The sequence below is a fragment of the Rhinopithecus roxellana genome, chromosome 1 (genome assembly GCF_007565055.1).
Source record: "Rhinopithecus roxellana isolate Shanxi Qingling chromosome 1, ASM756505v1, whole genome shotgun sequence".
Classification (NCBI taxonomy): Eukaryota; Metazoa; Chordata; class Mammalia; order Primates; family Cercopithecidae; genus Rhinopithecus; species Rhinopithecus roxellana.
Window position 1 is genome coordinate 173,893,450 of NC_044549.1, and position 25,064 is coordinate 173,918,513.

The 25,064-nt window shown below is 37.8% G+C and overlaps 1 protein-coding gene across 1 annotated transcript in view; it reads right to left on the reverse strand.

Moving 5' to 3' along the window:
• The window catches only part of KCNH8 (potassium voltage-gated channel subfamily H member 8), a 400,761-nt gene that overhangs the window by 19,534 nt on the left and 356,163 nt on the right, over positions 1–25,064 (reverse strand). The window contains exons 12-13 of the mRNA XM_010354979.2: positions 6,393–6,431; positions 1,510–1,865 (exon numbers count right to left, since the gene is read on the reverse strand). Of these exons, the coding sequence (XP_010353281.2) occupies positions 1,510–1,865; positions 6,393–6,431 (395 nt within the window). The remainder of the gene's footprint in view (positions 1–1,509; positions 1,866–6,392; positions 6,432–25,064) is intronic.

A 25,064-nucleotide genomic window follows, 5' to 3' on the forward strand; every position in this document is an offset into this window, starting at 1 on the left:
ACAAAAGTCCTCTTACCTAAATTCATGTTAAATCATGACTCTCCAAGTTTTAACCCTTAGCATCACAGAAAACAAATATCATTACACCTCTACTCTAGACTTACAGAAAATTCTAAATGTAAGAGTTAAAGAATTATATTTAAATCAGTATTTAGTCTTCTTTTCATGGTAAATAGTATCTAATCCACTCATTATTTAAAAAAAATACAAGTCGATTGTAGAAAACTTAAACATAAAGGTAACAAAAAAACAGAAAATAAAAATCACCTGTAATCTACTACTACAGTCAATATTTTGATGTATGTTCTCAAAATATTATTTTCTCTATAAAGGAACATATATTCTTTTCATAAATGTAAGATCATATTGTATATAAACCTTTCTCAGCTCTGATACAGTCTCTTCCTATTTATAATTTATTATGTTTAATTTTAGTATAACCTTAGAAGGAGAGTTAAACAATATTTTCAAATTACCATCTCCAACTGAATGCTTGAAAATTTATCATCCACCTACTTTTCACTAAACCTATTTTGTTTATCTTTTCCTTAATATTTTATATTAATGAATAAGAATGTTGTTCAAATAAATAATAAAACTATAGTATTTGAGAAAGATCACTTGCTTTATAAGCAGAAAAACAAACTTTTAATCCACCTTTCAGTACTTAATATCTCTGAGATCTTGGATAAAATATTTACCCTTTGAGTTTCACTTCTTACAACTTTATAATAGAGATAACACAAACTATAGGGTTCTGAGAAGATTAAATGCAACCGTGAATGTGAAATTACCTAGCAAGGTACATGAAACATAAAAAGTAATACATATTTTGTTCATGCTTTTATTTATTCTTCAGCTGTTATGTGATTTTGATGATGGCTGTTGCTTTTCTACACCATGGCCTACCCCTGAACATCTTCGGAATCAGGATTTTTCATGCTTTCAATCACCTTTAGTGGATTCTAAAATGATTTATAAGAAATTAAAAATAGAACCATGCTATGTTACTTATTGAAGAGACCAGAAATAAAACTAAGTTTTAGCCATCCTTGATAATAAGGCAAGAATAGTATGAAAAATAAAAATCTGCATTTCATTTTCTTCCTAATTTCAACTCGTTGCTTATGAAACTTTTGGTAAGATCGAGCACTGAGGGGTTAACATTGATGGAGTTTGTTCCATTTCTTTTATTTTCATTATAAATCATAAAATCACAATGTAGGAATATACATTTAACATAATAGGTAGTGCAAAATTAATAAAAGGAGTAAAGAAGGATTTCTGAACATTTAGTATTTTGAGAACATGACTAAAGCTATTTTGCCCATCCTGCATGCACACACACTTGCACATATACTCAAAAACTGCCCACAAAACTCAGAAAAGCTGAGGATTCCAGGATAGGAATCTGTGGAGTAGAAAGGCTCAGAAGGCTGAAGGCAGGTAGTACTCTGTGTAAAAGGCAGCCACAATCATGTGAGAAAGTAATATGATATGAACTCTTACCTTGGACTGAGGTCTGGGGGTCCAGCATTATTCAAAGTTGAAAGTTGCAATTTCAAGTTCTTCTCTTTCCTTTTATTATGGTTGGGGGGGTCAATTTCCTGCTTGGTTTTGGGGGAATTTGACCTGGAGACTCTGATAGGTGAGTGAAAGGGCACCGTTCCCGAGGCCAGTTGCTTTAAGCTTAAGCCCAGGTAGGTTTTACTGCTTCCAACCTTCTTGTTGCGTGAAGAAGATCCCCTTGTGCAGATGGGAGAGAGAGAGGCTGTCTCCTCTTCCTCCCCCTCCTCCTCCTCTTCCTCATCTTCCACAATGGATGGGAGTCGCTTGTTGATGCTGCCGTTTCCCTTGGGCTCTGACTAAATTAGTGGATAATATGAATTAGTACAGACTACAAAGATCGCAGAAAAGGTATCTCATTAATGCTGGAGTTCTCATTTGAACAAAGTCAAATCTCTTAGAGACTTACTTTTCATTAAAAACTGAAGTCTTTGCAGATTTTGTTATTATTTTATCAGGTGCTAAAGGTCTTCCCACTTCTGCTCTTCTCCAGGTTTACCCTCTATGCTTTCTTGATTTTAGCCCCTGATTTTAACCCTCCTCTTGGTCTTTTAAACTGTCTTCATGGGGAGCCACGTGAAAGGTGCATTATACCAGGTTTGCAACTAGATTTTAATTCAGCCTGTCATTTGTAATAGTAGATGATGGCATACTCTTAGAAATAAAGACATTTTCCATTTTAATGGAGGGTCTTAGGCCTTGTTATTTAAAATTACAGGATCTTTATTGGAACTTTACATGGAGATTAACCAGCAAAATTCCATTATTCTTGAGAATAAAAAAAAGCTTTCCTATTTTGGATCACATGAATGGAAGAAGATCAGAAGTATTCTCAGCTACTCTGCTTCCTGCTCTCCTTGTTCTTTCCAGTCACTAGCAAGAAAAGAAGCAAACCACCTGGTCTGCTTCCTTTGAAGAGCCTCGGAAAAGGAAGGAAAAATAGTCTTGCCAAAACCCTACTGGACTCTTGACTGGGATCATTCAACTTTGTAGACTAAGAAGAGGAAAGAAAGAGTGTGGGAAAAGACAGTTGAGGTGATGATGGAAGGGCCAGGGCAGTAAGCACAGCAAAGGCTAACTAGTGGCCCTCAACAGAGGCACTGTAATAGTGTGTGCATTTTGCTTTGCCCCAGACATGGCTTCTCTGCTCACTTTTCTGTGCCTCCGTCTTTTTTGAAAATTGATTCCCTTATACCCGATCATCAATAATTTATAATAAAAATAAGGCAAAGAACTGAAAATCTCTAAGATTACTATTCAAACTCTGGGCTGCCATGGTTATTGACTTAAAGGAATAGTTGTTCTTTTGGTGTATAGGGATTTTGCTGTATATATTACAGGTATAATAACAGATCTAACATTGCAGTGACTTGTAGGCAATAGCCCGTTCAGTGTAGGCCATCGATGCTGAGTGAAATGTATAGTTTACTCATGAAGTTCTTGTACTTTAATCTCATTAGCTCAAAATTTCTTGAAGAAATGGCATTCTTAGACTCATCTTTCCAAATACGTATGGTTATTTTAATTAATGATGAGGCCATACTTTTTGTTTGTTTGTTTTGCTGGGATAGTCATGATGTTACTCTTGTTTGTTTTTCACAGCATTTAAAACTCTGTGTTTTTAACAAAAATTGGGCCTACATGGAATTACAGGGGAACATTTGTACACTAGCATTGTTGGATAGAAAAATTAGTTTACCCAGCTAAAGACACAACAGGGCAAACTTAATCTAAGAAATGAGAAACAATGAGCGCATTCTCTAATTAGAATTCTGTTTACATTTGTATTGGCAAGTTAATCATTCCTTTGTTTCAAGAAGCCTCTATTGGCTCTAATTGAATTCTCTGACTAATAACCTGTCAAGTATTTGTACTTCTACAAGTCTGTGGAAATTTCATACCTCCATTTTGTCATGGAGACTTGGTGTCTTGGACAAGCTGCTTAGATACTGACTCACAATCAGGGCAGCAGACATTACTTATACCAATAATCAATTATCCCACCTGCCATCATTGCAGGCAGGACCTAAGTTTATTATATTATTAAATATTCAGCCTCACATTAGCCTCCGTGCAGGAGTATCAGTTACTTTCTTCAGGCCATCTATATAAAAACAGCTGCTTTCTGCATGTAGCTGGATTCACCTGTTATACACTGCCATAAAGTTCAACCACAGAACTCTTCCTTCTCAACTGATGTATCTTTTCATTTTCTTCCTGGAAAATGCTTTCATGAAGGCACTAGGGTTTTTCTACTCATAGTTACACAAATGTAGAATTTGGCTCATGATACTTTGCTGGGACAGCCACTTCAAAGTTACAAATGACTAGATTCCATCAAACCTGTCCTGACTAAAGGGGAAACAGAACAAAGTCTAGTGGTTGAAATGCATGAACTTTCAGTTACACAGTCCTAAAAAAAAAAAAAGTCCTGTGACTTACTAGCTGTAACCTCGGTCAAACAATATAATTATTAAATTATTGGTTTCTTCATGTGTAAATTAGGAATGGTGTGAGGAAAACACTAGATATTAGATAATGAAAATCAAGCACTTAGCAATGTGCAGTGAGTTTAATAAATGCTTGCCTACACGATGCTGATGATCATAAAGAAAATGAAAACATTTATACTGTGGCAAGTGCTACAAAGAGTTCTGGTTGCTTCCTTTTATGCAATATCCTCCCTTCTTTCTTAGATAACAGAACTCTCAGCAATGCACCCTCCACAAAGATTACCTTTCTCAGGTTCCCTTGCCACTTGGTTTGGCCATGAGACTAAGTTATGAGATGGTAGCATATAAGTGAACAGGTTTTAAGAAATTTTTAGAAAGGCTCATAGAAACACTGTAACCTCTATCTTACTCTTGCACATTTCTTTTGTTTGTACTCTGGATTAAGTGAATGTATGTTCAGCAGCCCCCGTGGAGAATGAGGAGATCTTGGAGAAGGAAACCATATTTTGAGAATGATGATGCAAAAATAATAAATAATACATCCTGGCACCTTATTGACACATGGGAGCTTTTATATTTTCCATTTCTGGACTTGTCTACGAGAGGGAAACAACACCTGTTATTCTGGTGGTTTTAACATTACAAATTAACTTCAGCCTAAATTATACAGGAGGATTTTGTTGTTGTTTAAAGTGTAGGATGTTGTAGTCTTGGGACAGATCTTCATTTTCAGAGTTCTATGAAAGGCAGAGGAATTCAAATTAAAAAATACAAAAATGTCTCTTTTTTTTCATAAGAAAGGGAATATAGAAAGGTCTGGGGTGAAAGCAGTGCAGTAGAAAGGAAAAGCTGTCTGATGAGAAGAGTTAAGACATAAAGACATTTATGGAACATAAAGGCCTTTTTGCTTGTTGCTGAGGAGGATTTTGTAGAAATGAGAGAGAAAAGACAACTAGTGCCAGGAGAAACTTGAATGAGAGCACTGAAATGCTTTAAGAGCTTCTAAGAAGTTTCCCAATGTAATATTAAAAGTGGGCCTGTAATCCTAGCACTTTGGGAGGTTGAGGCAGGCAGATCACTTGAGGTCAGCAGTTCAAAACCAAGTTGGCCAACACGTTGAAACCCGTTTCTACTAAAAAATACCAAAAAAAAAAAAAAAAAAGAAAAAAAAATTTGTGGTGTGTGGTGGTGCATGCCTGTAATCCCAGCTACTTGGGAGGTGGAGGCAGGGAAATCACTTGAACCCAGGAGGCAGAGGTTGCAGTGAGCCGAGATCACGCCACTGCAATCTAGCCTGTACAACAGAGGGAGACTCATTCTATGATAAAGACACATGCACACATATGTTTATTGTGGCACTATCCACAAGAGCAAAGACTTGGAACCAATCCAAATGCTCATCAATGATAGATTGGATTAAGATAATGTGGCACATATATACCATGGAATACTATGCAGCCATAAATAAGGATGACTTTGCAGGGACAAGGATGAAGCTGGAAACTATCATTCTCAGCAAGCTATCACAAGATCAGAAAAACAAACACCACATGGTCTCACTCATAAGTAGGAGTTGAACAATGAGAGCACATGGACACAGGGAGGGGAACATCACACACAGTTGGCTTTCGGGGGTGGGGGGCTAAGGGAGGGATGACATTAGGAGAAATACCTAATGTAGGTGATGGGTCGATGGGTGCAGCAAACCACCAGGGCACATGTATACCTATGTAACAAAACTGCATGTTCTGCACATGTAACCCAGAACTTAGTATAATTAAAAAAAAAAAATTAACCCTATTTGACCCTTCTCCACCATCATCTTCAGTAAATTCTTAATGTCTTCATAATGCATTATGTAATTTGATCTATTTGCGTGCCTCTGTGTCACAGGATTATTGGTAATAAAAAGTCTAGCTAATAATCTTAACAAATCAGTTTTTTCAGGAAACTTTTCTTGAAATTAGAGAGTTCTTAAAAGTTGAAACTGTTTTAAAAGTTCATTGAATCGTAAAACGGGGTTCCAGAATATCTCTCAACCATATTTTTAGCATTATTGACATTTACAAGAAAAAGTTTGACTACCAATTTTAAATGCAATGAAAGTACTTTTAAGATCAACACCTTAGGACTTTACATTTGGCATGTTTTGGTAACAAACTGCTTTATAATGATAACTATAAAATGCTTCCATAGAAATATGAGTTTCAATTCTCCTCTACACTCAAACTCAAGCAAGTCAGTTGCCACATCTCTCATTGGGAAGTCAAGTAGGGAAAGTAAAAAATAAATACATGAAATTCTGAAGAGAAAGATTTATTGGTAATCCTCCAGATTTTAGATAAATATTTTGCTCTTTAACAAAAGCCATACCTGTGAGACTGTAGATTTGTTTGATAGTCTTGATATCACCTGAAAGAACAAACAGAAGTGTTAATCATTGTACGTCTTCTGGTGGTTTGGGGCTGGGTGAAACGCAGCAGGCAGAGGAAAGAGAAGTATGTACAGAGTTTGCAGGAGGGCAGGAGCACAGGAAGGGGTGTGGAGCTACCTGTGCAGGCTAGATAAGAGAAAACACCTTCTACAATGTGCCAAAAACAACTGCCTCATCCTACCCTCTAGGACCACTACTGATCAGGTGTGTGTAATGAGAAAAGGAGCACCAAGTTGAATGTCTACCACAGGATGCCACACCTAGGAAATAATGACCACAATAGTGGGCTTATTGGCTGTATTTTCCACCTTGATGCTTTGTTCTCTTTCCTGTTTTTTTCTATAGCTCCCTATTTTTCTTTCTTGCTATTTTGCTAAATTTGCTTATCTTCCTTGATTTTTCTTTCCATCTCTGTGGAAATAGAAATCTATGAAATCGTTTCTTACTTAATTTCATTACTTCTATTTATTGGCCTCTCTTTGCCTGAACGCTCATAGGCATGAGCTATCTATCCTGTTCCACTTGTTTTCCACTATCTCACTGTGGTAATCCCTGTGGACTAGGTTTCAGTTTACTGGGAATCCTAATCCCCTAATTGAATCAAATATTCCATTGATTACAAAAAAAGAAGAAAAACTGCTGCCAAACAGTGTTGATGTACCATCAATTGTAAGACAGATTTAAATTTCAGAGATGCTAAAATGTGGGGAAAAATATGTATATCTTACTCACTTAGGCTTGAATCTCAGGACACATTTTGTATAAAATCAAACTATGGCACTATAGAGGAGTATATTAAAAACATGCGCCTTCCACGATGTACAAAGAAGCTCTGGAAATTATAACATGACCTGGAAACATGCTTCTGATATTATCTACACTGTTTTTGCTCAAATATATTATTTCATTTTAATGTGGTAATAGATGCTATTAATTAACATGATTTTATTCACATGAAAAAAATTTGTACTTGAAAATGATCTGCCTAAAAAGCCAGACATATTTGGTAATTCTGTCACCCTCCCCTCATTTTTTTCCCTAGATGATTAGGGAAATAGATCTGTTATATTTATACAAATGCCAGGATCATTATTGCTGTGCAAATATATGTTTCATCAGTGTTTAATTTTATGATAGCAGTCAACCAATTCTACATCTGCTTAGCTGCCTAAATATGCATTAATCAGATGCATTTTAGACATAAGTTTTGTGATAATTCCCTAACTAAATGGTGACAAATAAAACAGCTGAATAGTTAAAAATGTGAAAAATAAAACAAAATTATGGTGTTCTTGCTACTGTGGTAGACATGAAAACATGTTTGTAAAAAGCCTTTCATTTATAGCTTATATTACAGAAGAACATCACAATGGGATTCAGGAAGCCTGAACACCTCCAATCACAGATACCCTTAGAGATATAAGAGAAAGATGCTGGCCTTAGCAGCTTCCAGCTGTCTGGTTTACCACTAGATGAGTTCTGCCAAGTTGCTGAATCCCAGAGTCATTTTTCTATACTAGTGCTTTTCAAACATATTATGTGCACATGAATTACTTAGGGATCTCCTTAAAATGCAGATTCTGACATGGGAGGTGTGAGGTGGGGCCTGAAATTCCTAATTTCTAGTTAGCTCCCAGGTAATACTGGTGCTGCTGGCCCTGGAGACACATTTTGAGTAGTAAGAGCTTATGACCAACATTACAGTTATTATTATCCTATTTCCTATCAGTTATTTATACATCATGTGATAAGAGCCCTTATCACATTATTTTGTGATAATTAATGTGTTTCCCAGACATTATGCACATTAATTCCCACTGTGATCCTACAATATAGGTATTTTTAGTCTCTATTCTGCAGAAGAGGAAATAAAAGGACCAAATTAGAGTTAAGTGATTTGGTGATGGCTGCAAAGTAATAACTGACTAAGCAGAGAAATGAACACCAGATTGGCTCTTATTAAGGTCAAATGCAATACTATTTTTAAGTGCTCGGCATGCAATATATTTTTCTTCCTCCTACCATTTGATATCTTTGATTACCCAAGGTAACCTTATCTCATCTTTCACCAAATGTACTGATGGTCAAGAGTCAAGCAGAATAAGCCTAGTACCAAAATCTGGCATAGACATAATGAAAATAGAAAAACTTCAGGCCAATACCCCTGATGAATATAGACATAAAAATCCTCAACAAAATGTCAGCAAACTGAATCCAGCAGCACATCAAAAAGTTCATACAGCATGATCAAGAAGGCTTTATTCCTGGGACTCAAGGCTGTTTTGACATCACAATTCAATAAATGTGATTCACTGCATAAACAGAATTAAAAGCAAAACCCGAATGATCATCTCAACAGATGCAAATAAAATCAACTTGCCTTCATGATAATAACCCAGATTAGTCGTCAGAGGAATATACCCGAAAATAGTGAGAGCCATCTCTTGGGCAGGTAGCAGCTCCGTGTTTTCCTGGGACGGTGCGCCCACAGAGGCAAGCCGCCATTTTTGCTGTCTTGCAGCCCTCGCCCCTGTTGCCTTCAGGCTTCCAGAGGGTGCGTGGTGACAAGGGACTGGTGCAGATCCCCAGCACAATGCAGCTGCCCTGTGGAAAAAGCAGCCAGACCTTTTTCCACACAGGTCTCCGATCCTGTTTCTCCTTACGGGGCGGCCCTTGTGACCTGGGACTCCAACACAACTACCCTGTCCCCACCTGAAGCTGTCAGTTGGAGGTGGCTCTGCAGTTCTCAGAGCAGGAACTCCCCAGAGAAAACCCACAATCCCTCTGCTATTGCAGCTGCAGTGGTAACGCCCTAACCGCTCTGGAGGTGGGGAAGGAACAAAGGGCCTAGTCACTATGCTGGCACCTTCAGCACACTACACACTATAAGGCGAGGAATCCAGACCCTCTTCCCTGTGAGCCCAGGCCCCCCACTCTTCATGAGGCAGGGCCTCTGGCTCCGGACCACAGATCAGCCTCCTCATCACAGCAGAGCACACCCACTGGTGCTGGCTCTGAGGTTCCCTGGTGAAGGCTCCCAGAGGCAATCAACAGCCCCTCTTGTTGCCACAGCAGTGGTTCTGCTCCTGCTGCCCTTGGTATAGGGAAGAAACAGTCTGAGGGCTTCACATGTGCTCTGAGTACACCACAGCCACCATACAGGGAGAAGCTCAGTCTCTTCTCCCTATAAGCTCTCCAACCTCCATTCTTCACCAAGCAGGGCCGCCAGCTCAGGCCAGCAGTGCATTTGTCTCATCCCCTGACTGAACATTTCCAATGGCAGGGGCTCTGTGTTTCTCTGAGACAGAGGTCCCAGAGACAACTGAAGGCCCACTCCCATGGCCACTGCTCTTGCAGAGTGGTACTGCTCTTGCTGCCCTCGGACTGGGAAAGGCACAAAGATCCTGAGTGCTTTAACCACACTTCTAGGAAGCTGCAGTTGCCCTCAGGAGAAGAGGCCAGTCTGTCTACCCTATGACTTACCCACTCTCCCTGCTTGTTATCAGGTAGGGCGCCCCCGGCTTGGGCCCCCAGTGCAGCCACCCCAACCTTGGCTGATTATACTGATTGGTAGCAACTCTGCATTTCTCTGGAGTGGAGCCCCCAGAGACAAGAGAAAGGCCCTCTGTCACAGCCACTGCTAAGGTCCCTGGCCTTGCTGCCTCCAAGCTGAGGAGGCCACATAAAGCCTGAGCTCACCCCAGAGTTGCAGTGTGCAGCCCAGGAGAGTCAAACTGAGATCTGCAGCCAGCACTCAAGTGGGAGAGGAGCTCACACTGTCAGAGTGCTGAGAGGGAGCACAGCTTCAATCATGAGGAAATACAGAGGAGCCACATGGCCAAGCAAGTGCCTACCTACTGGCCATTTCACTTAAGCACCACGTACTGGATCACAGCACAAACTTCAACACCAAAAATACTTTTGGTAATAGGCTCCTCTGTGAAACCAAAGACAAGAACTCAGCTAAAAATAAAGTCCCTGCACAAAGCCTCGGCCCTCTGAAAACATCCAGAAATGAAACCTACTGATTATACCCAAATTACACCACAGTTAGAGGAACACCAGCCCACACAGATGAGAAAGAACCAGCGTAAGAACTCTGGGAGCTCAAAAAGCCAGAGTGGCCTCTTTCCTCCAAACAACCATGCTAGTTCCCCAGCAAGGGTTCCAAACTGGGTTGAAATAGCTGAAATGCCAGAGATAGAATTCAGAATATGGATGGGAACATACACCATCGAGATTGAGGAGAAAGTCAGCACCCAATACAAAGAATCTAATGAGTACCATAAAATGATTCACGAACTGATGGATGAAATAGCCATTATAAAACAGAAGCAAAGAGCTGAAAAACACACTACAAGAATTTTACAATGCAACCTCAAGTATTAACGGCAGAATAAACCAAGCTGAGGAAAGAATCTCAGAGTTCGAAAACTGGCTCTCTGAAATAACTCAGTAAGACAGAAAATACATAAAAAAGAATAAAAAAGAATGAACAAAACCTCTGAGAAATATGAGGTTTCGTAAAGAGACCAAAATCTATGAATCACTGGGTTCCTGAAAGAGCTAGGGAGAAAGCAAGCAACTTGGAAAACATATCTCAGAATATCATCCAGGCAAACCTTCCCATCCTCACTAGACAGGCCAACATTCAAATTCAGAAAATGCAGAGAACTCCTGTGAGATACTACAAAGGAAGACATCCCCAAGAAAAATAGTCATCAGATTTTCCAAGGTCAAAATGTAAGAAAAGATGTTAAAGGCAGTTAGAGAGAAGGGATAGGTCAGCTACAATGGGAACCCCATGAGGCTAACAACAGAGTTTTCAGTAGAAACTCGACAAACCAGAAGAAATTGGGGGCCTGTATCAACATTCTCTTTTTTTAAAAAAAGTTTATCTTAAGTTCAGGGGTACATGTGCACATTTATTATATAGGTAAATTTGTGTCACTGGGGTTTGATGTACAGATTATTTCATCGCCCATGTACTAAGCCTAGTACCTGTTACTCATATTTTCTGATCCTCTCCCTCCTCCAACCCTTCACCCTCTGGTAGGTCCCAGTGTCTGTTGCTCCCCTCTTGGTGTCCATGTGTTTTCATCATCTAGTTCCCACTTACAAGTGAGAAAATGTGGCATTTGGTTTTCTGCTCCTGCATTAGTTTGCTTAGGATAATGGCCGCCAGCTCCATCCATGTTCATTTAGAGAACAGGATCTCATTCTCTTTTATGGCGGTGTAGTATTCCATGGTGTGTGTGTGTGTATGTATGTGTGTGTATATACACATATATACACATATATACATATATATATACATATATACACACTATATACACATATATACACACATATACACATATATACACACAATATATATGTGTATATATATACACATACATATATATAATACATCTCATATTTTATTTTATCCAGTCTATCATCGATGGGCTTGTAGACTGATTCCGTATCTTTGCTATTGTGAATAGTGCTGCAATGAATATATGTGTGCATGTGTCTCTATGGTAGAACAATGTATATTCATTTGGGTATATACCCAGTAATGTGATTGCTGAGTTGAATGGTAGTTGTGCTTTTAGCTCTTTGAGGAATCTGCACACTGCTTTTCACAACAGTTGAACTAATTTACATTTCCACCAACAGTGCATTCTTCCTTTTTCTCTGCAATCTTTCCAGCATCTGTTATTTTCTGACTTTTTAATAATAGATATCTAACTGATGTGAGATGGTATCTCATGGTTTTGATTTGCATTTCTCTAATGATCAGTGATATTGAGTTTTTTTCCATATGACTGTTCGCCACTTGTATGTCTTTTTTTGAAAAGTGTCTGTTCATGGCCTTTACCCACTTTTTAGTGGAGTTGTTTTTTTTTTTTTTTTTTTGCTTGTAAATTTGTTTAAGTTCTTTATGGATGCTGAATATTAGACCTTTTTCAGATGCATGTTTGCACAAATTTTCTACCACTCTGTAGGCTGTTTGTTGATAGTGTCTTTTGTTGTGCAGAAGCTCTTTACTTTAATAATTAGATCCCACTAGTTAATTTTTGCTTTTGTTGCAATTGCTTTCAGCATCTTTGTCATGAAATCTTTGCCAGGTCCTATGTCCAGAATGGTATTTGCCTGAATTGCCTTTCAGGGTTTTTATAGTTGTGGGTTTTACATATAAGTCTTTAATCCATCTTGAGTTGGCTTTTATATATGGTGAAAGAAAGGGGTCCAGTTTCAATCTTTTGCATATGGCTAGCCAGTTATCCCAGAACTATTTATTGAATAAGGAGTTCTTTCCCCATTGCTGGTTTTTGTCAGCTTTGTTGAAGATCAGATGGTTGTAGGTATGTGGCCTTATTTCTGGACTCTCAATTCTGTTCCATTGACCTATATGTCTGTTTTTGTACCAGTACCTCAGCATTCTTAAAGAAAATAAATTTTCAACCCAGGATTTTATATCCAGTCAAACTAAGCTTCATAAGTGGAGGAGAAATAAGATCCTTTTCAGATAAGTAAACGCTGAGGGAATTCATGACCACCAGGCCTGCCTTACAAGAGGTCCTGAAAGGAGCACTAAACATGGAAAGAAAAACAAACAACAAACAAACATACCAGCCACTACAAAAACACGCTTAAGTACACAGACACTATAAAGCAACCATACAAACAAATCTATATAATAGCCAGCTAACAACATAAGAGGATGAAATCCACACATATAAATATTAACTTGGAATGCAGATGGGCTAAATGTTCCATTTAAAAGTAACAGAGTGTCAACGTGGAGAAAGAAGCAATACCCCCTGGTATACCATCTTCAAGAGATCCATCTCACATGCAATGACAATCACAGGCTCAAAATAAAGGGATAAAGAAAAATCTACCAAACAAATGGAAAACAGAAAAAGGCAGTGGTTGCTATCATAATTTCAGACAAAACAGACTTTAAACCAATAAAGACCAAAAAAGATAGAGTAGGACATTAAATAAAGAGTCTAATTCAACAAGAAGGCCTAACTATCCTAAATATATATATATATATACCTTCAAGAGAGGAGCACCTAATTCATAAAGAAAGTTCTTAGAGACCTACACAGAGACTTTGATTCCCACATAATAATAGTGGGAGACTTCAATATCCCACTGAGAGTATTAGACAGATTGTTCAGGCAGAAAATTAACAAAGATATTCAAGACCTGAATTCAACACTTGAATAAATGGACTTGTTAAGTGTCTACAAAACTCTCCACCCAAATATACAAAACAACAGAATATACATTCTTCTCATTGCCACGTGGCACATATTCTAAAATCAATCACAAAATTAGACATAAAATAATCCTCAGTAAATTCAAAGAAACTGAAATCATACCAACTACATTCTTGGACCACAATGCATAAAAACAGAAATCATCATTAAGAAAATCTCTCAAAACCATACAATTACATGGAAATTAAACAACCTGCTCCTGAATGAGTCTTATGTAAATAAGCTAAGGCAGAAATCTAAAAGTTATTTGAAACTAATGAGAACAAAGACACAACATACCAGACTTTTTGGGACACAGCTAAGGCAGTGTTAAGAGGAAGTTTATAGCACTAAACAACCACATCAAAAAGTTAAAAAGATCTCAGATTAACAACCTAACATCACAACTAGAGGAACTAGAGAAGCAAAAGCAAACCAACCCCAAATATACCAGGAGATAAGAAATAACCAAAATTAGAGCTAAACTGAAAGAAATTAAGACATGAAAAATCATACAAAAGATTAATGAATCCAATAGTTGGTTTTTAAAAAAATTAATAAGACAGACCATTAGCTAGACTAACAAAGGAAAGAAGAGAGAAAAGCCAAATAAACACAATTAGAAATAAAAAAGGGAATGTTACCACTAACCCTACAAGAATACAAAAAACCCTCAGAGACTACTACAAACACCTCTATGCACACAAACTAGAAAATCCAGAAGAAACTGATAAATTCCTGGACACATACAACCTCCTACAACTGAGCCAGGAGGAAATTAAATCCCTGAACAGACCAATAAAGTTCCAAAATTGAATCAGTAATCAAAAGCCAACCAACCAAAAAAAGGTGCAGGACTAGACAGATTCACAACCAAATTATGCCAGATGTATAAAGAAGAGCTGATACCATTCTGACTGAAAGTGTTCCAAAAATTTGAGAAGGATAGACTCCTTCCTGACTCATTCTATGAGGCCAGCATCATCCTGATACCAAAACCTGGCAGAGACACGACAAAAAAAGAAAACTTCAGGTCAATATCCTTGATGAACACAGACAAAAACCCTCATCAAAATACTAGCAAACTGAAACCAGCAGCACATCATAAAGCTAATTCACCATGATCAAGTAGGCTTTATCCCTGGGATGCAAAGTTGGTTCAACATATACAAATAAATAAATATGATTCATCACGTAAAGAGAATTAAAGTAAAAAACCCATGATTATCTCAATAGATGCAGAAAAGGTGTTTGGTAAAATTCAACATTGCTTCATGTAAAAAAACCCTCAATAAACTAGTCATTGAAGGGATATATTTTAAAATAATAAGAGCCATCTATAACAAATCCACAGCCAATATAATACTAAATGGGCAAAAGCTAGAAGCATTCTGTTGAAAACCAGAACAAGACAAGGATGCCCTCTATCACGATTCCTATTCAACATGGTACTGGAAGTCTTGGCCAGGGTAATAAGGCAAGATAAACAAATAAAAGGCTTCCAAATAAGAGAGAAAATCAAACTATCCCTGTGTGCAGATGACATAATTTTATATCTAGAAAACCCCTGCCCAAAAGCTCTGTGATCTGATAAATAATTTCAGCAAAGTTTCAGGTACAAAATCAGTAGCATTCCTGTATACTAACAATATCCAATCTAAGAGGCAAATCAAGAGTGTAATCTCATTTGCAATTGACACAAAAAGGGTAAAATACCAAGGAATACAGCTAACCAGAGAGGTGAAAGATCTCTACAATGAGAATTATAAAACACTGCTCAAGGAAATCATAGATGACACAAACACATGGAAAAACACTCCATGCTCATGATTAGGAAGAATCAATATCATTAAAATGGCCATACTGCACAGGAGTAATTTACAGATGCTATTCCTATGAAACTGCCAATGACATTCTTCATGCAATTTAAAAAATATTTTAAAATTTGTGCAAAACTGAAAAAGAGCCTGAATAGCAAAGGCAATCCTAAGCAAAAGGACAAAGCTGAGGTATCATGTTACCTGACTTCAAGCTATATTACAAGGCTACAGTAACCAAAATAGCAGAGTCCTGGTACAAAACCAGACATATAGACCAATGGAACAGAATAGAGATCTCAGAAATAAGGCTACACACCTATAACCATCCGATCTTCAACAAAGCCAGCAAAAACCAGCAACAGAGAAAGGACTCCCTATTCAATAAGTGGTGTCAATGGTGCTGGGATAGCTGGCTAGCCATATGAAGAAGATTAAAACTGGACCCCTTCCTTACACCATAAACAAAAGTTAACTCAAGATGAATTAAAGACTTAAATGTGAAACCCAAAACTATAAAAACTCTGGAAGACAACCTAGGCAATACCACTCTGGACATAGGACCTGGCAAAGATTTCATGAAAAAGATGCCAAAAGCAATTGCAACAAAGGCAATAATTGACAAGTGGGAACTAATTAAAGTATGGAGCTTCTGCATAGCAAAAGAAACTATCAAAAGAGTAAAAAGACAACTTACAGAATGGGAGAAAATATTTGCAAAGTGTGCATCCAGTGAAAGTGTAATATCCAGAATCTATAAGGAACTCACACAAATTTATAAGCAAAAACAAACAACCCCATAAAAAAGTGGGCAAAGGATAGGAACAGCCACTTTTCAGAAGAAGACATACAAGTGACTAGAAAACATATGAAAAAATGCTCATCATTACTAACCATTAGAGAAGTGCAAATCAAATCCACGATGAGATAGTATTTCACAGCAGTCAGAATGGCCATTATTAAATTTGAAAAATAAATGCTAGTGAGGTTACGGGGGAAAAGGAACACTTATATACTGTTGGTAAGAGTATACATTAGTTCAACTATTGTGGAAAGAAGTGAGGTGATTCCTCAAAGAGCTAAAAACAGAACTACCAATTGATCCAGCAATCCCATTAGCAGGTATATAGCCAAAGGAATATACATTATTTTACCATAAAGACACATGCATGCATATGTTCACTGCAGCACTGTTCACAATAGCAAAGACATGGAGTCAACCTAAATGGTCATAAATAGAAGACTGAATGTATTAGTTCGTTTTCATGCTGCTGATAAAGATATACCCAAGACTGGGCAATATACAAAAGAAAGAGGTTTATTGGACTTACAGTTCCACATGGCTTAAGAGGACTCACAATCATGGCAGAAGGCAAGGAGGAGCAAGTCACATCTTATATGGATGACAGCAGGCAAAGAGAGAGCTTGTGTAGGGAAACTCCTGTTTTTAAAGTCATTGGCTCTCATGAGATCCATTTACCATCAAGAGAACAGCAACGAAAGGCCCACTCCCATGATTCAATCATCTCTCACTGGGTTCCTCCGACAACACATGGGAATTGTGGGAGCTACAAGACGAGATTTGGGTGGGGACACATATCACTGGATAAAGTAAATGTGGTACATATACACTATGGAATACTATGCAGCCACAAAAGAGAATGAGATCCTGCCCTTTGCAGCAACATGGGTGGAGCTGGAGGCAATTATCCTAAGCAAACTAACACAGGAACAGAAAATCAAATACTGCATGTTCTCACTTATAAGTGGCACTAAAAACAAGAAAACGAAGAAGAGAACAACAGACACTGGGGCCTACTTGAGGGTGAAGAGTGACAGTAGGCAAAAGATCAGAAAAAATATCTATTGGGTACTAGGCTAGTACATGGCTGATGAAATAATCTATATACCAAAACTCTGTGATACATAGTTTATGTATATAGCAAACCTACACATGTACCCCTGAACCTAAAATAAAAGTTATAATAAAACAAGCTATATTAATGGTTCATCATGTAAAAATGTAATTTGTAATATAAATAACATAAGAAGAATAATGCCGTGTAGAGCAGGAAAAATAATAATAAGACTCATCAATAATAAAGCCACAGTCAATATCACATGGAATGAGCAAAAGCTAAAACCATTCCCCTTGAAAACTGGAACAAAAGAAAGATGCTGTATTTGTCAATTTTCACACTGCTATAAAGATACTACCTAAGACTGGGTAATTTATAAAGAAAAGGGGTTTAATTGACTCACAGTTCTGCATGGCTGGGGAGGCCTCAGAAAACCTACAATCATGGCAGAAGGGGAAGCAGGTACATCTTACATGGCGGCAGGCATGAGAGACAAGCAAGTGTGTGATTCTCTCTGCCATTTGCAAAGCCATCAGATCTAATTCACTCACTATCACGAGAGCAGCATGGAGAAAACTGCCCCATAATCCAATCACTTCCCACCAGGTCTACCCCTAAACACCTGGGGATTACAATTCAAGCTAAGATTTGGGTGGGGACACAAAACCTAACCATATAAGATGCCCACTCTCACTGTTCCTGTTCAACATAGTACTGAAAGTCCCAGCCAGAACAGTTAAGAAAGAGAAAGAAATAAAAGGCATCCAAACAGGAAGACAAGAGGTCAAACTGTCTCTCTTTGTGATGATATTACTGTATATCTAGAAATTCCTAAAGACTCTGCCAAGAGCCTACGAGAATTGATAAACAATGTTAGTAAGGTTTTAGGATACAAAAATCAATATACAAAAATCAGTAGCATTTCTATACACCAATAATATCAAGGCTAAGAGTTAAATCAAGAACACAATCTCATTTACAATAGCCACAATGAAAATGAAATACCTAGAAAAACAGCTAATCAAAGAGGTGCAGGATTTCTACGAGGAAAATCACAAAAGTCAGAAATCACACACACACACACACACACACACACACACACACACGCACACACACACGAAAAAACATTCCATGCTCAAGGACTAGAAGAACCAGTGTCATGAAAATGACCACGCTGGCCAAAGCAACTTACAGATTCAATGCTACTCCTATTGAACTACCAATATCATTCTTCAAAAAATTAGAGCAAACTATTCTAAAATTCATATGAAACCAAAAAAGAACCCAAACAGCAAAATCAATTCTAAACAACAACAACAAAAATGAACCTGGAGGCATCACACTACCTGACTTGTAACTACACCATAAGGTTATAATGATCAAGCAGCATGGTACTGGTACAAAAACAGACACACAGACCAATGGAACAGAATAGAAGACTCAGAAATGAAGCCACATGTTTAAAACCTCTGATCTTCCACAAGATTGACAAAAATAAGCAATGGGAAAGGACTCCCTATTCAATAAATGGATAGCCATATGCATAAGAATGAAACTAGACCCCTATCTGTCACCACATCCAAAAATTAACTCAAGATGGATGAAAGATAGAAGTATAAGACCTAAAATTATAAATATCTTAGATGAAATCCTAGGAAGTACTCTTCTTGACATTAGTGTTGGCAAAGGAATTTTTGCCAAGTCCCCAAAAACAATTGCAGTGAAAACAAAAAATGACAAGTACTATTTAATTAAACTAAAGAGCTTCTGCATAACAAAAGAAACTATCAAGAGAGAAAACAGACAACCGACAGAATGGGATAAAATATTTACCAACTACACATCTGAAAAAGGTCTGATTATCCAGAATCTATAAGAAACTTAAATTTACAAGCAAAACCCAAACAACTCTATTAAAAAGTGGGCAAAAAGACATGAACAGATTCCTCTCAAAAGAAGACACACAAGTGGCCAACAAACATATGAAAAAAGCTATCATCACTAATCATCAGAGAAATGCAAATCAAAATCACAATGAGATACCATTTCACACTAGTCAGAACGGCTATTATTAAAAAGTCAAAAAACAACAGATGCTGGCAAAGCTGTGGAGAAAAGGAAACGCTGTTGCTGGGAATGTAAATTAGGTCAGTCACTGCGGAAAGCAGTTTGGAGATTTTGCAAAAAATGAAGAACTATTATTTGACCCAGCAATTCCATTACTGGGTGCATACCCAAAGGAAAATAGATCACTATATCAAAAAGAAATGTTCACTCATATATTCATTACTGCACTACTCACTATAGCGAAGACATAGAATCAGCATAGGTGACCATCAGTGGTGGACTGGATAAAGAAAATGTGGTATATATCCACCACAGTAATAAATTACCATAGTAATACAGTCATAAAATAGAATGAAATCATGTCTTTCACAGCAACATGGATGAATCTGGAGGCAAGAATCCTCAGTAAGCTAATGCAGGGACAGAAAACCAAATACCACATGTTCTCATTTACAAATGGGAACTAAACAATGAGTACACATGTACATAAACATAGGAATAATAAACACTGGGAACTGCCAGAGAGAGTGGGGAGGCGGGTATGGGTTGAAAATCTACATGTTGGGTACTATGCTAACTACCTTGGTACAATATCCCCATGTAATAAACCTGCCCATGTACCCTGTATATCTAAAATAAGGGCTGAACATTTTTTAAAAAGTGTGAGGCATAATCAAGTGTACTTCATTCACACACGCACTCACACATATATATGCATATAATCAGTAATTTTCCAGCAATCTGAGAGACTCTCTGAATAATTTCATTTACATGTAGTATTAATCACTTATGCTATGAAAGAGCACTATGATATATTTATTCAGACGATTAACACTTCATACCAATCCAGATTCTGACGGGAATTTTTTTTATTGGAAACTCAGCATTTTAAAGCTAGAAGTGACCGCAGACTGTCTGCTGAAATGATTTCTTTACTTGAATATCTTGAGTAGCTTTCTTTTTTTTATTTATTCAAAAGTTTATTCAAACGAATATAGCAGTTAAAAACATTTTCTTGTGATAAAACTGAAGGTGGAGAATAGTTTCTAAACATAAGATTAAATGCAAATTTAAATATTGTTTAGAAAAAGTGACATGGTCTTCAAACTTACACCTGAATCCCTGAATAGACCAATAGCAGGCTCTGAAATTGAGGCAATAATTAATAGCCTACCAACCAAAAAAAGTTCAGGATGAGACGGATTCACAGCCGAATTCTACCAGAGGTACAAGGAGGAGTTGGTACCATTCCTTCTGAAACTATTCCAATCAATAGAAAAAGAGGGAATCCTCCCTAACTCATTTTACGAGGCCAACATCATCCTGATACCAAAGCCTGACAGAGACACAACAAAAAAAGAGAATTTTAGACCAATATCCCTGATGAACATCAATGCAAAAATCCTCAATAAAATACTGGCAAACTGAATCCAGCAGCATATCGAAAAGCTTATCCACCATGATCAAGTGGGCTTCATCCCTGGGATGCAAGGCTGGTTGAACATACGCAAATCAATAAACATAATCCAGCATATAAACAGAACCAAAGACAAAAACCACATGAGTATCTCAATAGATGCAGAAAAGGCCTTTGACAAAATTCAACAGCCCTCCATGCTAAAAACGCTCAATAAATTCGGTATTGATGGAACGTACCTCAAAATAATAAGAGCTATTTATGACAAACCCACAGCCAATATCATACTGAATGGGCAAAAACTGGAAAAATTCCCTTTGAAAACTGGCACAAGACAGGGATGCCCTCTCTCACCACTCCTATTCAACATAGTGTTGGAAGTTCTGGCTAGGGCAATCAGGCAAGAGAAAGAAATCAAGGGTATTCAGTTAGGAAAAGAAGAAGTCAAATTGTCCCTGTTTGCAGATGACATGATGGTATATTTAGAAAACCCCATCGTCTCAGCCCCAAATCTCCCTAAGCTGATAAGCAACTTCAGCAAAGTCTCAGGATACAAAATCAATGTGCAAAAATCACAAGCACTCTTATACACTAGTAACAGACCAACAGAGAGCCAAATCATGAATGAACTCCCATTCACAATGGCTTCAAAGAGAATAAAATACCTAAGAATCCAACTTACAAGGAATGTAAAGGACCTCTTCAAGGAGAACTACAAACCACTGCTCAGTGAAATAAAAGAGGACACAAACAAATGGAAGAGCATACCATGCTCATGGATAGGAAGAATCAATATTGTGAAAATGGCCATACTGCCCAAGGTAATTTATAGATTCAATGCCAGTCCCATTAAGCTATGAATGACTTTCTTCACAGAATTGGAAAAAACTGCTTTGAAGTTCATATGGAACCAAAAAAGAGCCCGCATTGCCAAGACAATCCTAAGCTAAAATAACAAAGCTGGAGGCATCATGCTACCTGACTTCAAACTATACTACAAGGCTACAGTAACCAAAACAGCATGGTACTGGTACCAAAACAGAGATGTAGACCAATGGAACAAAACAGAGCCCTCAGAAATAATACCACACATCTACAGCCATCTGATCTTTGACAAACCTGACAAAAACAAGAAATGGGGAAAGGATTCCCTATTTAATAAATGGTGCTGGGTAAATTGGCTAGCCATAAGTAGAAAGCTGAAACTGGATCCTTTCCTTACTCCTTATATGAAGATTAATTCAAGATGGATTAGAGACTTAAATGTTAGACCTAAAACCATAAAAACCCTAGAAGAAAACCTAGGTAATACCATTCAGGACATAGGCATGGGCAAGGACTTCATGTCTAAAACACCAAAAGCAATGGCAACAAAAGCCAAAATTGACAAATGGGATCTAATTAAACTAAAGAGCTTCTGCACAGCAAAAGAAACTACCATCAGAGTGAACAGGCAACCTACAGAATGGGAGACAATTTTTGCAATCTACTCATCTGACAAAGGGCTAATATCCAGAACCTATAAAGAACTCAATCAAATTTATAAGAAATAAACCAACAACCCCATCAAAAAGTGGGCAAAGGATATGAACAGACACATATCCTTTGCAAAAGAAGACATTCATACAGCCAACAGACACATGAAAAAATGCTCATCATAACTGGTCATTAGAGAAATGCAAATCAAAACCACAATGAGATACCATCTCACATCAGTTAGAATGGCAATCATTAAAAAGTCAGGAAACAACAGGTGCTGGAGAGGATGTGTAGAAACAGGAACACTTTTACACTGTTGGTGGGACTGTAAACTAGTTCAACCATCGTGGAAAACAGTGTGGCGATTCCTCAAGGATCTTGAACTAGAAATATCATTTGACCCAGCCATCCCATTACTGGGGATATACCCAAAGGATTATAAGTCATGCTGCTATAAAGACACATGCACACGTATGTTTATTGCGGCACTATTCACAATAGCAAAGACTTGGAATCAACCCGAATATCCATCAGTGACAGACTGGACTAAGAAAATGTGGCACATATACACCATGGAATACTATGCAGCCATAAAAAAGGATGAGTTCATGTCCTTTGTAGGGGCATGGATGCAGCTGGAAACCATCATTCTCAGCAAACTATCGCAAGAACAGAAAACCAAATACCACATGTTCTCACTCATAGATGGGAACTGAACAATGAGATCACTTGGACACAGGAAGGGGAACATCACACACTGGGTCCTATTGTGGGGAGGGGGGAAAGGGGAGGGATAGCATTAAGAGATATACCTATTGTAAATGATGAGTTAATGGGTGCAGCACACCAACATGGCTCATGTATACATATGTAACAAACCTGCATGTTGTGCACATGTACCCTAGAACTTGAGTAGCTTTCTTAAAAAAAAAAAATCCACTGTGCTCACTACAGTGAGTCTCTTATAGTTGGTAGTGGATGGAACCCAGTGATCCAGAGTTTTCCACAAGTCTCCAGGTTAGATGTGAAACCATTCAGTTAGTCCAACTCTCTCACTTTAGAAACATGTATACTATTGCTCAGGGAGATGAGATTACTTGCTCACTTTAAGGGGGGAGACCACCCCTCATATTGTCTTATGCCCAATTTCTGCCTCCAAAGAAAGAAGAAGTGAAAACTAAAATGCAAAAATGAAATCCACAGGCAAACCACCCTGTGCCACACCCTGGGGCCTGGTAGTTAAAGATCAACCCCTGACCTAATTGGTTACATTATCTGTAGATTACAGACGTTGTATGGAAAAGCACTGTGAAAATCTCTGTCCTGTTCTGTTCCATTCTAATGACCAGTTCAGGTGCATGCAGCTCCCAGTCACATACTCCCTGCTTGCTCAATCAATCACAATCCTCTCACATGGACCGCCTTAGAGTTGTAAGCCCTTGAAAGGGACAGGAATTGCCCACTAGGGGAGCTTGGTTTTTGGAGATGTGAGTCTGCTGAGACTTCCAGCTGAATAAAACCCTTTTGTTCTACAATTCAGTGTCTGAGGGGTTCTTGTCTGTGGCTCGTCCTGCTACAACTTCATCCATCAAGTTAAGAACAGAATGTCTATCATAGGCCATGCGTCCTGACTCTCAGTGTTCCTTACCCAACCATAAGTTTTCTCAGGTACTTTCTCCAGCAGTTAATGCTGTTACTTGGGCTGAAATAAATGCCTGATATACTGCAGAATTTAAGCCAGCACAGGGTTTTGATGATTTCCATAAAGCCGACCCAAATAGCTCATGATGTGAGGTTGCTCAAGCACTGCTTTAACCTTTTCTGGGTCATAGATTTTTCTGGAAATGTGATGCATTACAGACATTCTCTCCTCAGGAAAAAATGCATGAATACAAACTTTGAACAGAAAAACTTTATTGACCCCAATTTTCTTGTTCTAACATCTAGAAGAGGACTCAGAAATTTCAAATGTTTTGAAGAGGGCAGTCTTATCCAATTTTGAGTCCCTTCTACATAAAATTTTTACATCTTTTACACAACATGAAGAACTTCTTGTCATCTCTAATCTCTACTGGGGATAACTTAAAAAAAAAAGACTAGACTTCTAGAGGTTGGAGAAACAAAAAGGAAGTAAACTAAACAAAAGAGAATAAATGGAGCTCATTGCAATGAAGCCTTTGGGGAGGATAAGACAGTACTTATGAATATAATATATATTATTTAGGTGATAAATACATTAAAAGCAGTGATTCTCCCTAGGCAGTATATCTATGTAACAAAATTAAACTTGTACCCCATAAATTTATAGAAATAAAAAACAAAATCAATGAAGTCTTGGGAGAGATAAAGACTGAGGGTTAGCCTACTGAAACCTTAGAATTGTGAACCAAATGTGGGCAAGAAAGACTGGTCTTGGCATAATGAACAGCGGTAAGGCTCTATAACCTTGTAGAGTGGGAAAGAAATATAATCTCAGCCACAGTCAGCTGATTTAAGAAGTTTCCACATAGCTTTTCTTCTCCTTTCTCTCCCAATCCTAACCACCTAAATTGCTCTATCACTTTGTGAATACAGTGGGAACTGAGAGGGAGGACTCTTAAATTGGAAAGATAATTGTTTTTTTGGCATGAAGAACCAGAGAAAATATAGTTTCTTAGTACTCATACTATCTGTAACAAAAAAAGCAAAACAAATTCACAACTTTTTTTTTTCTTAA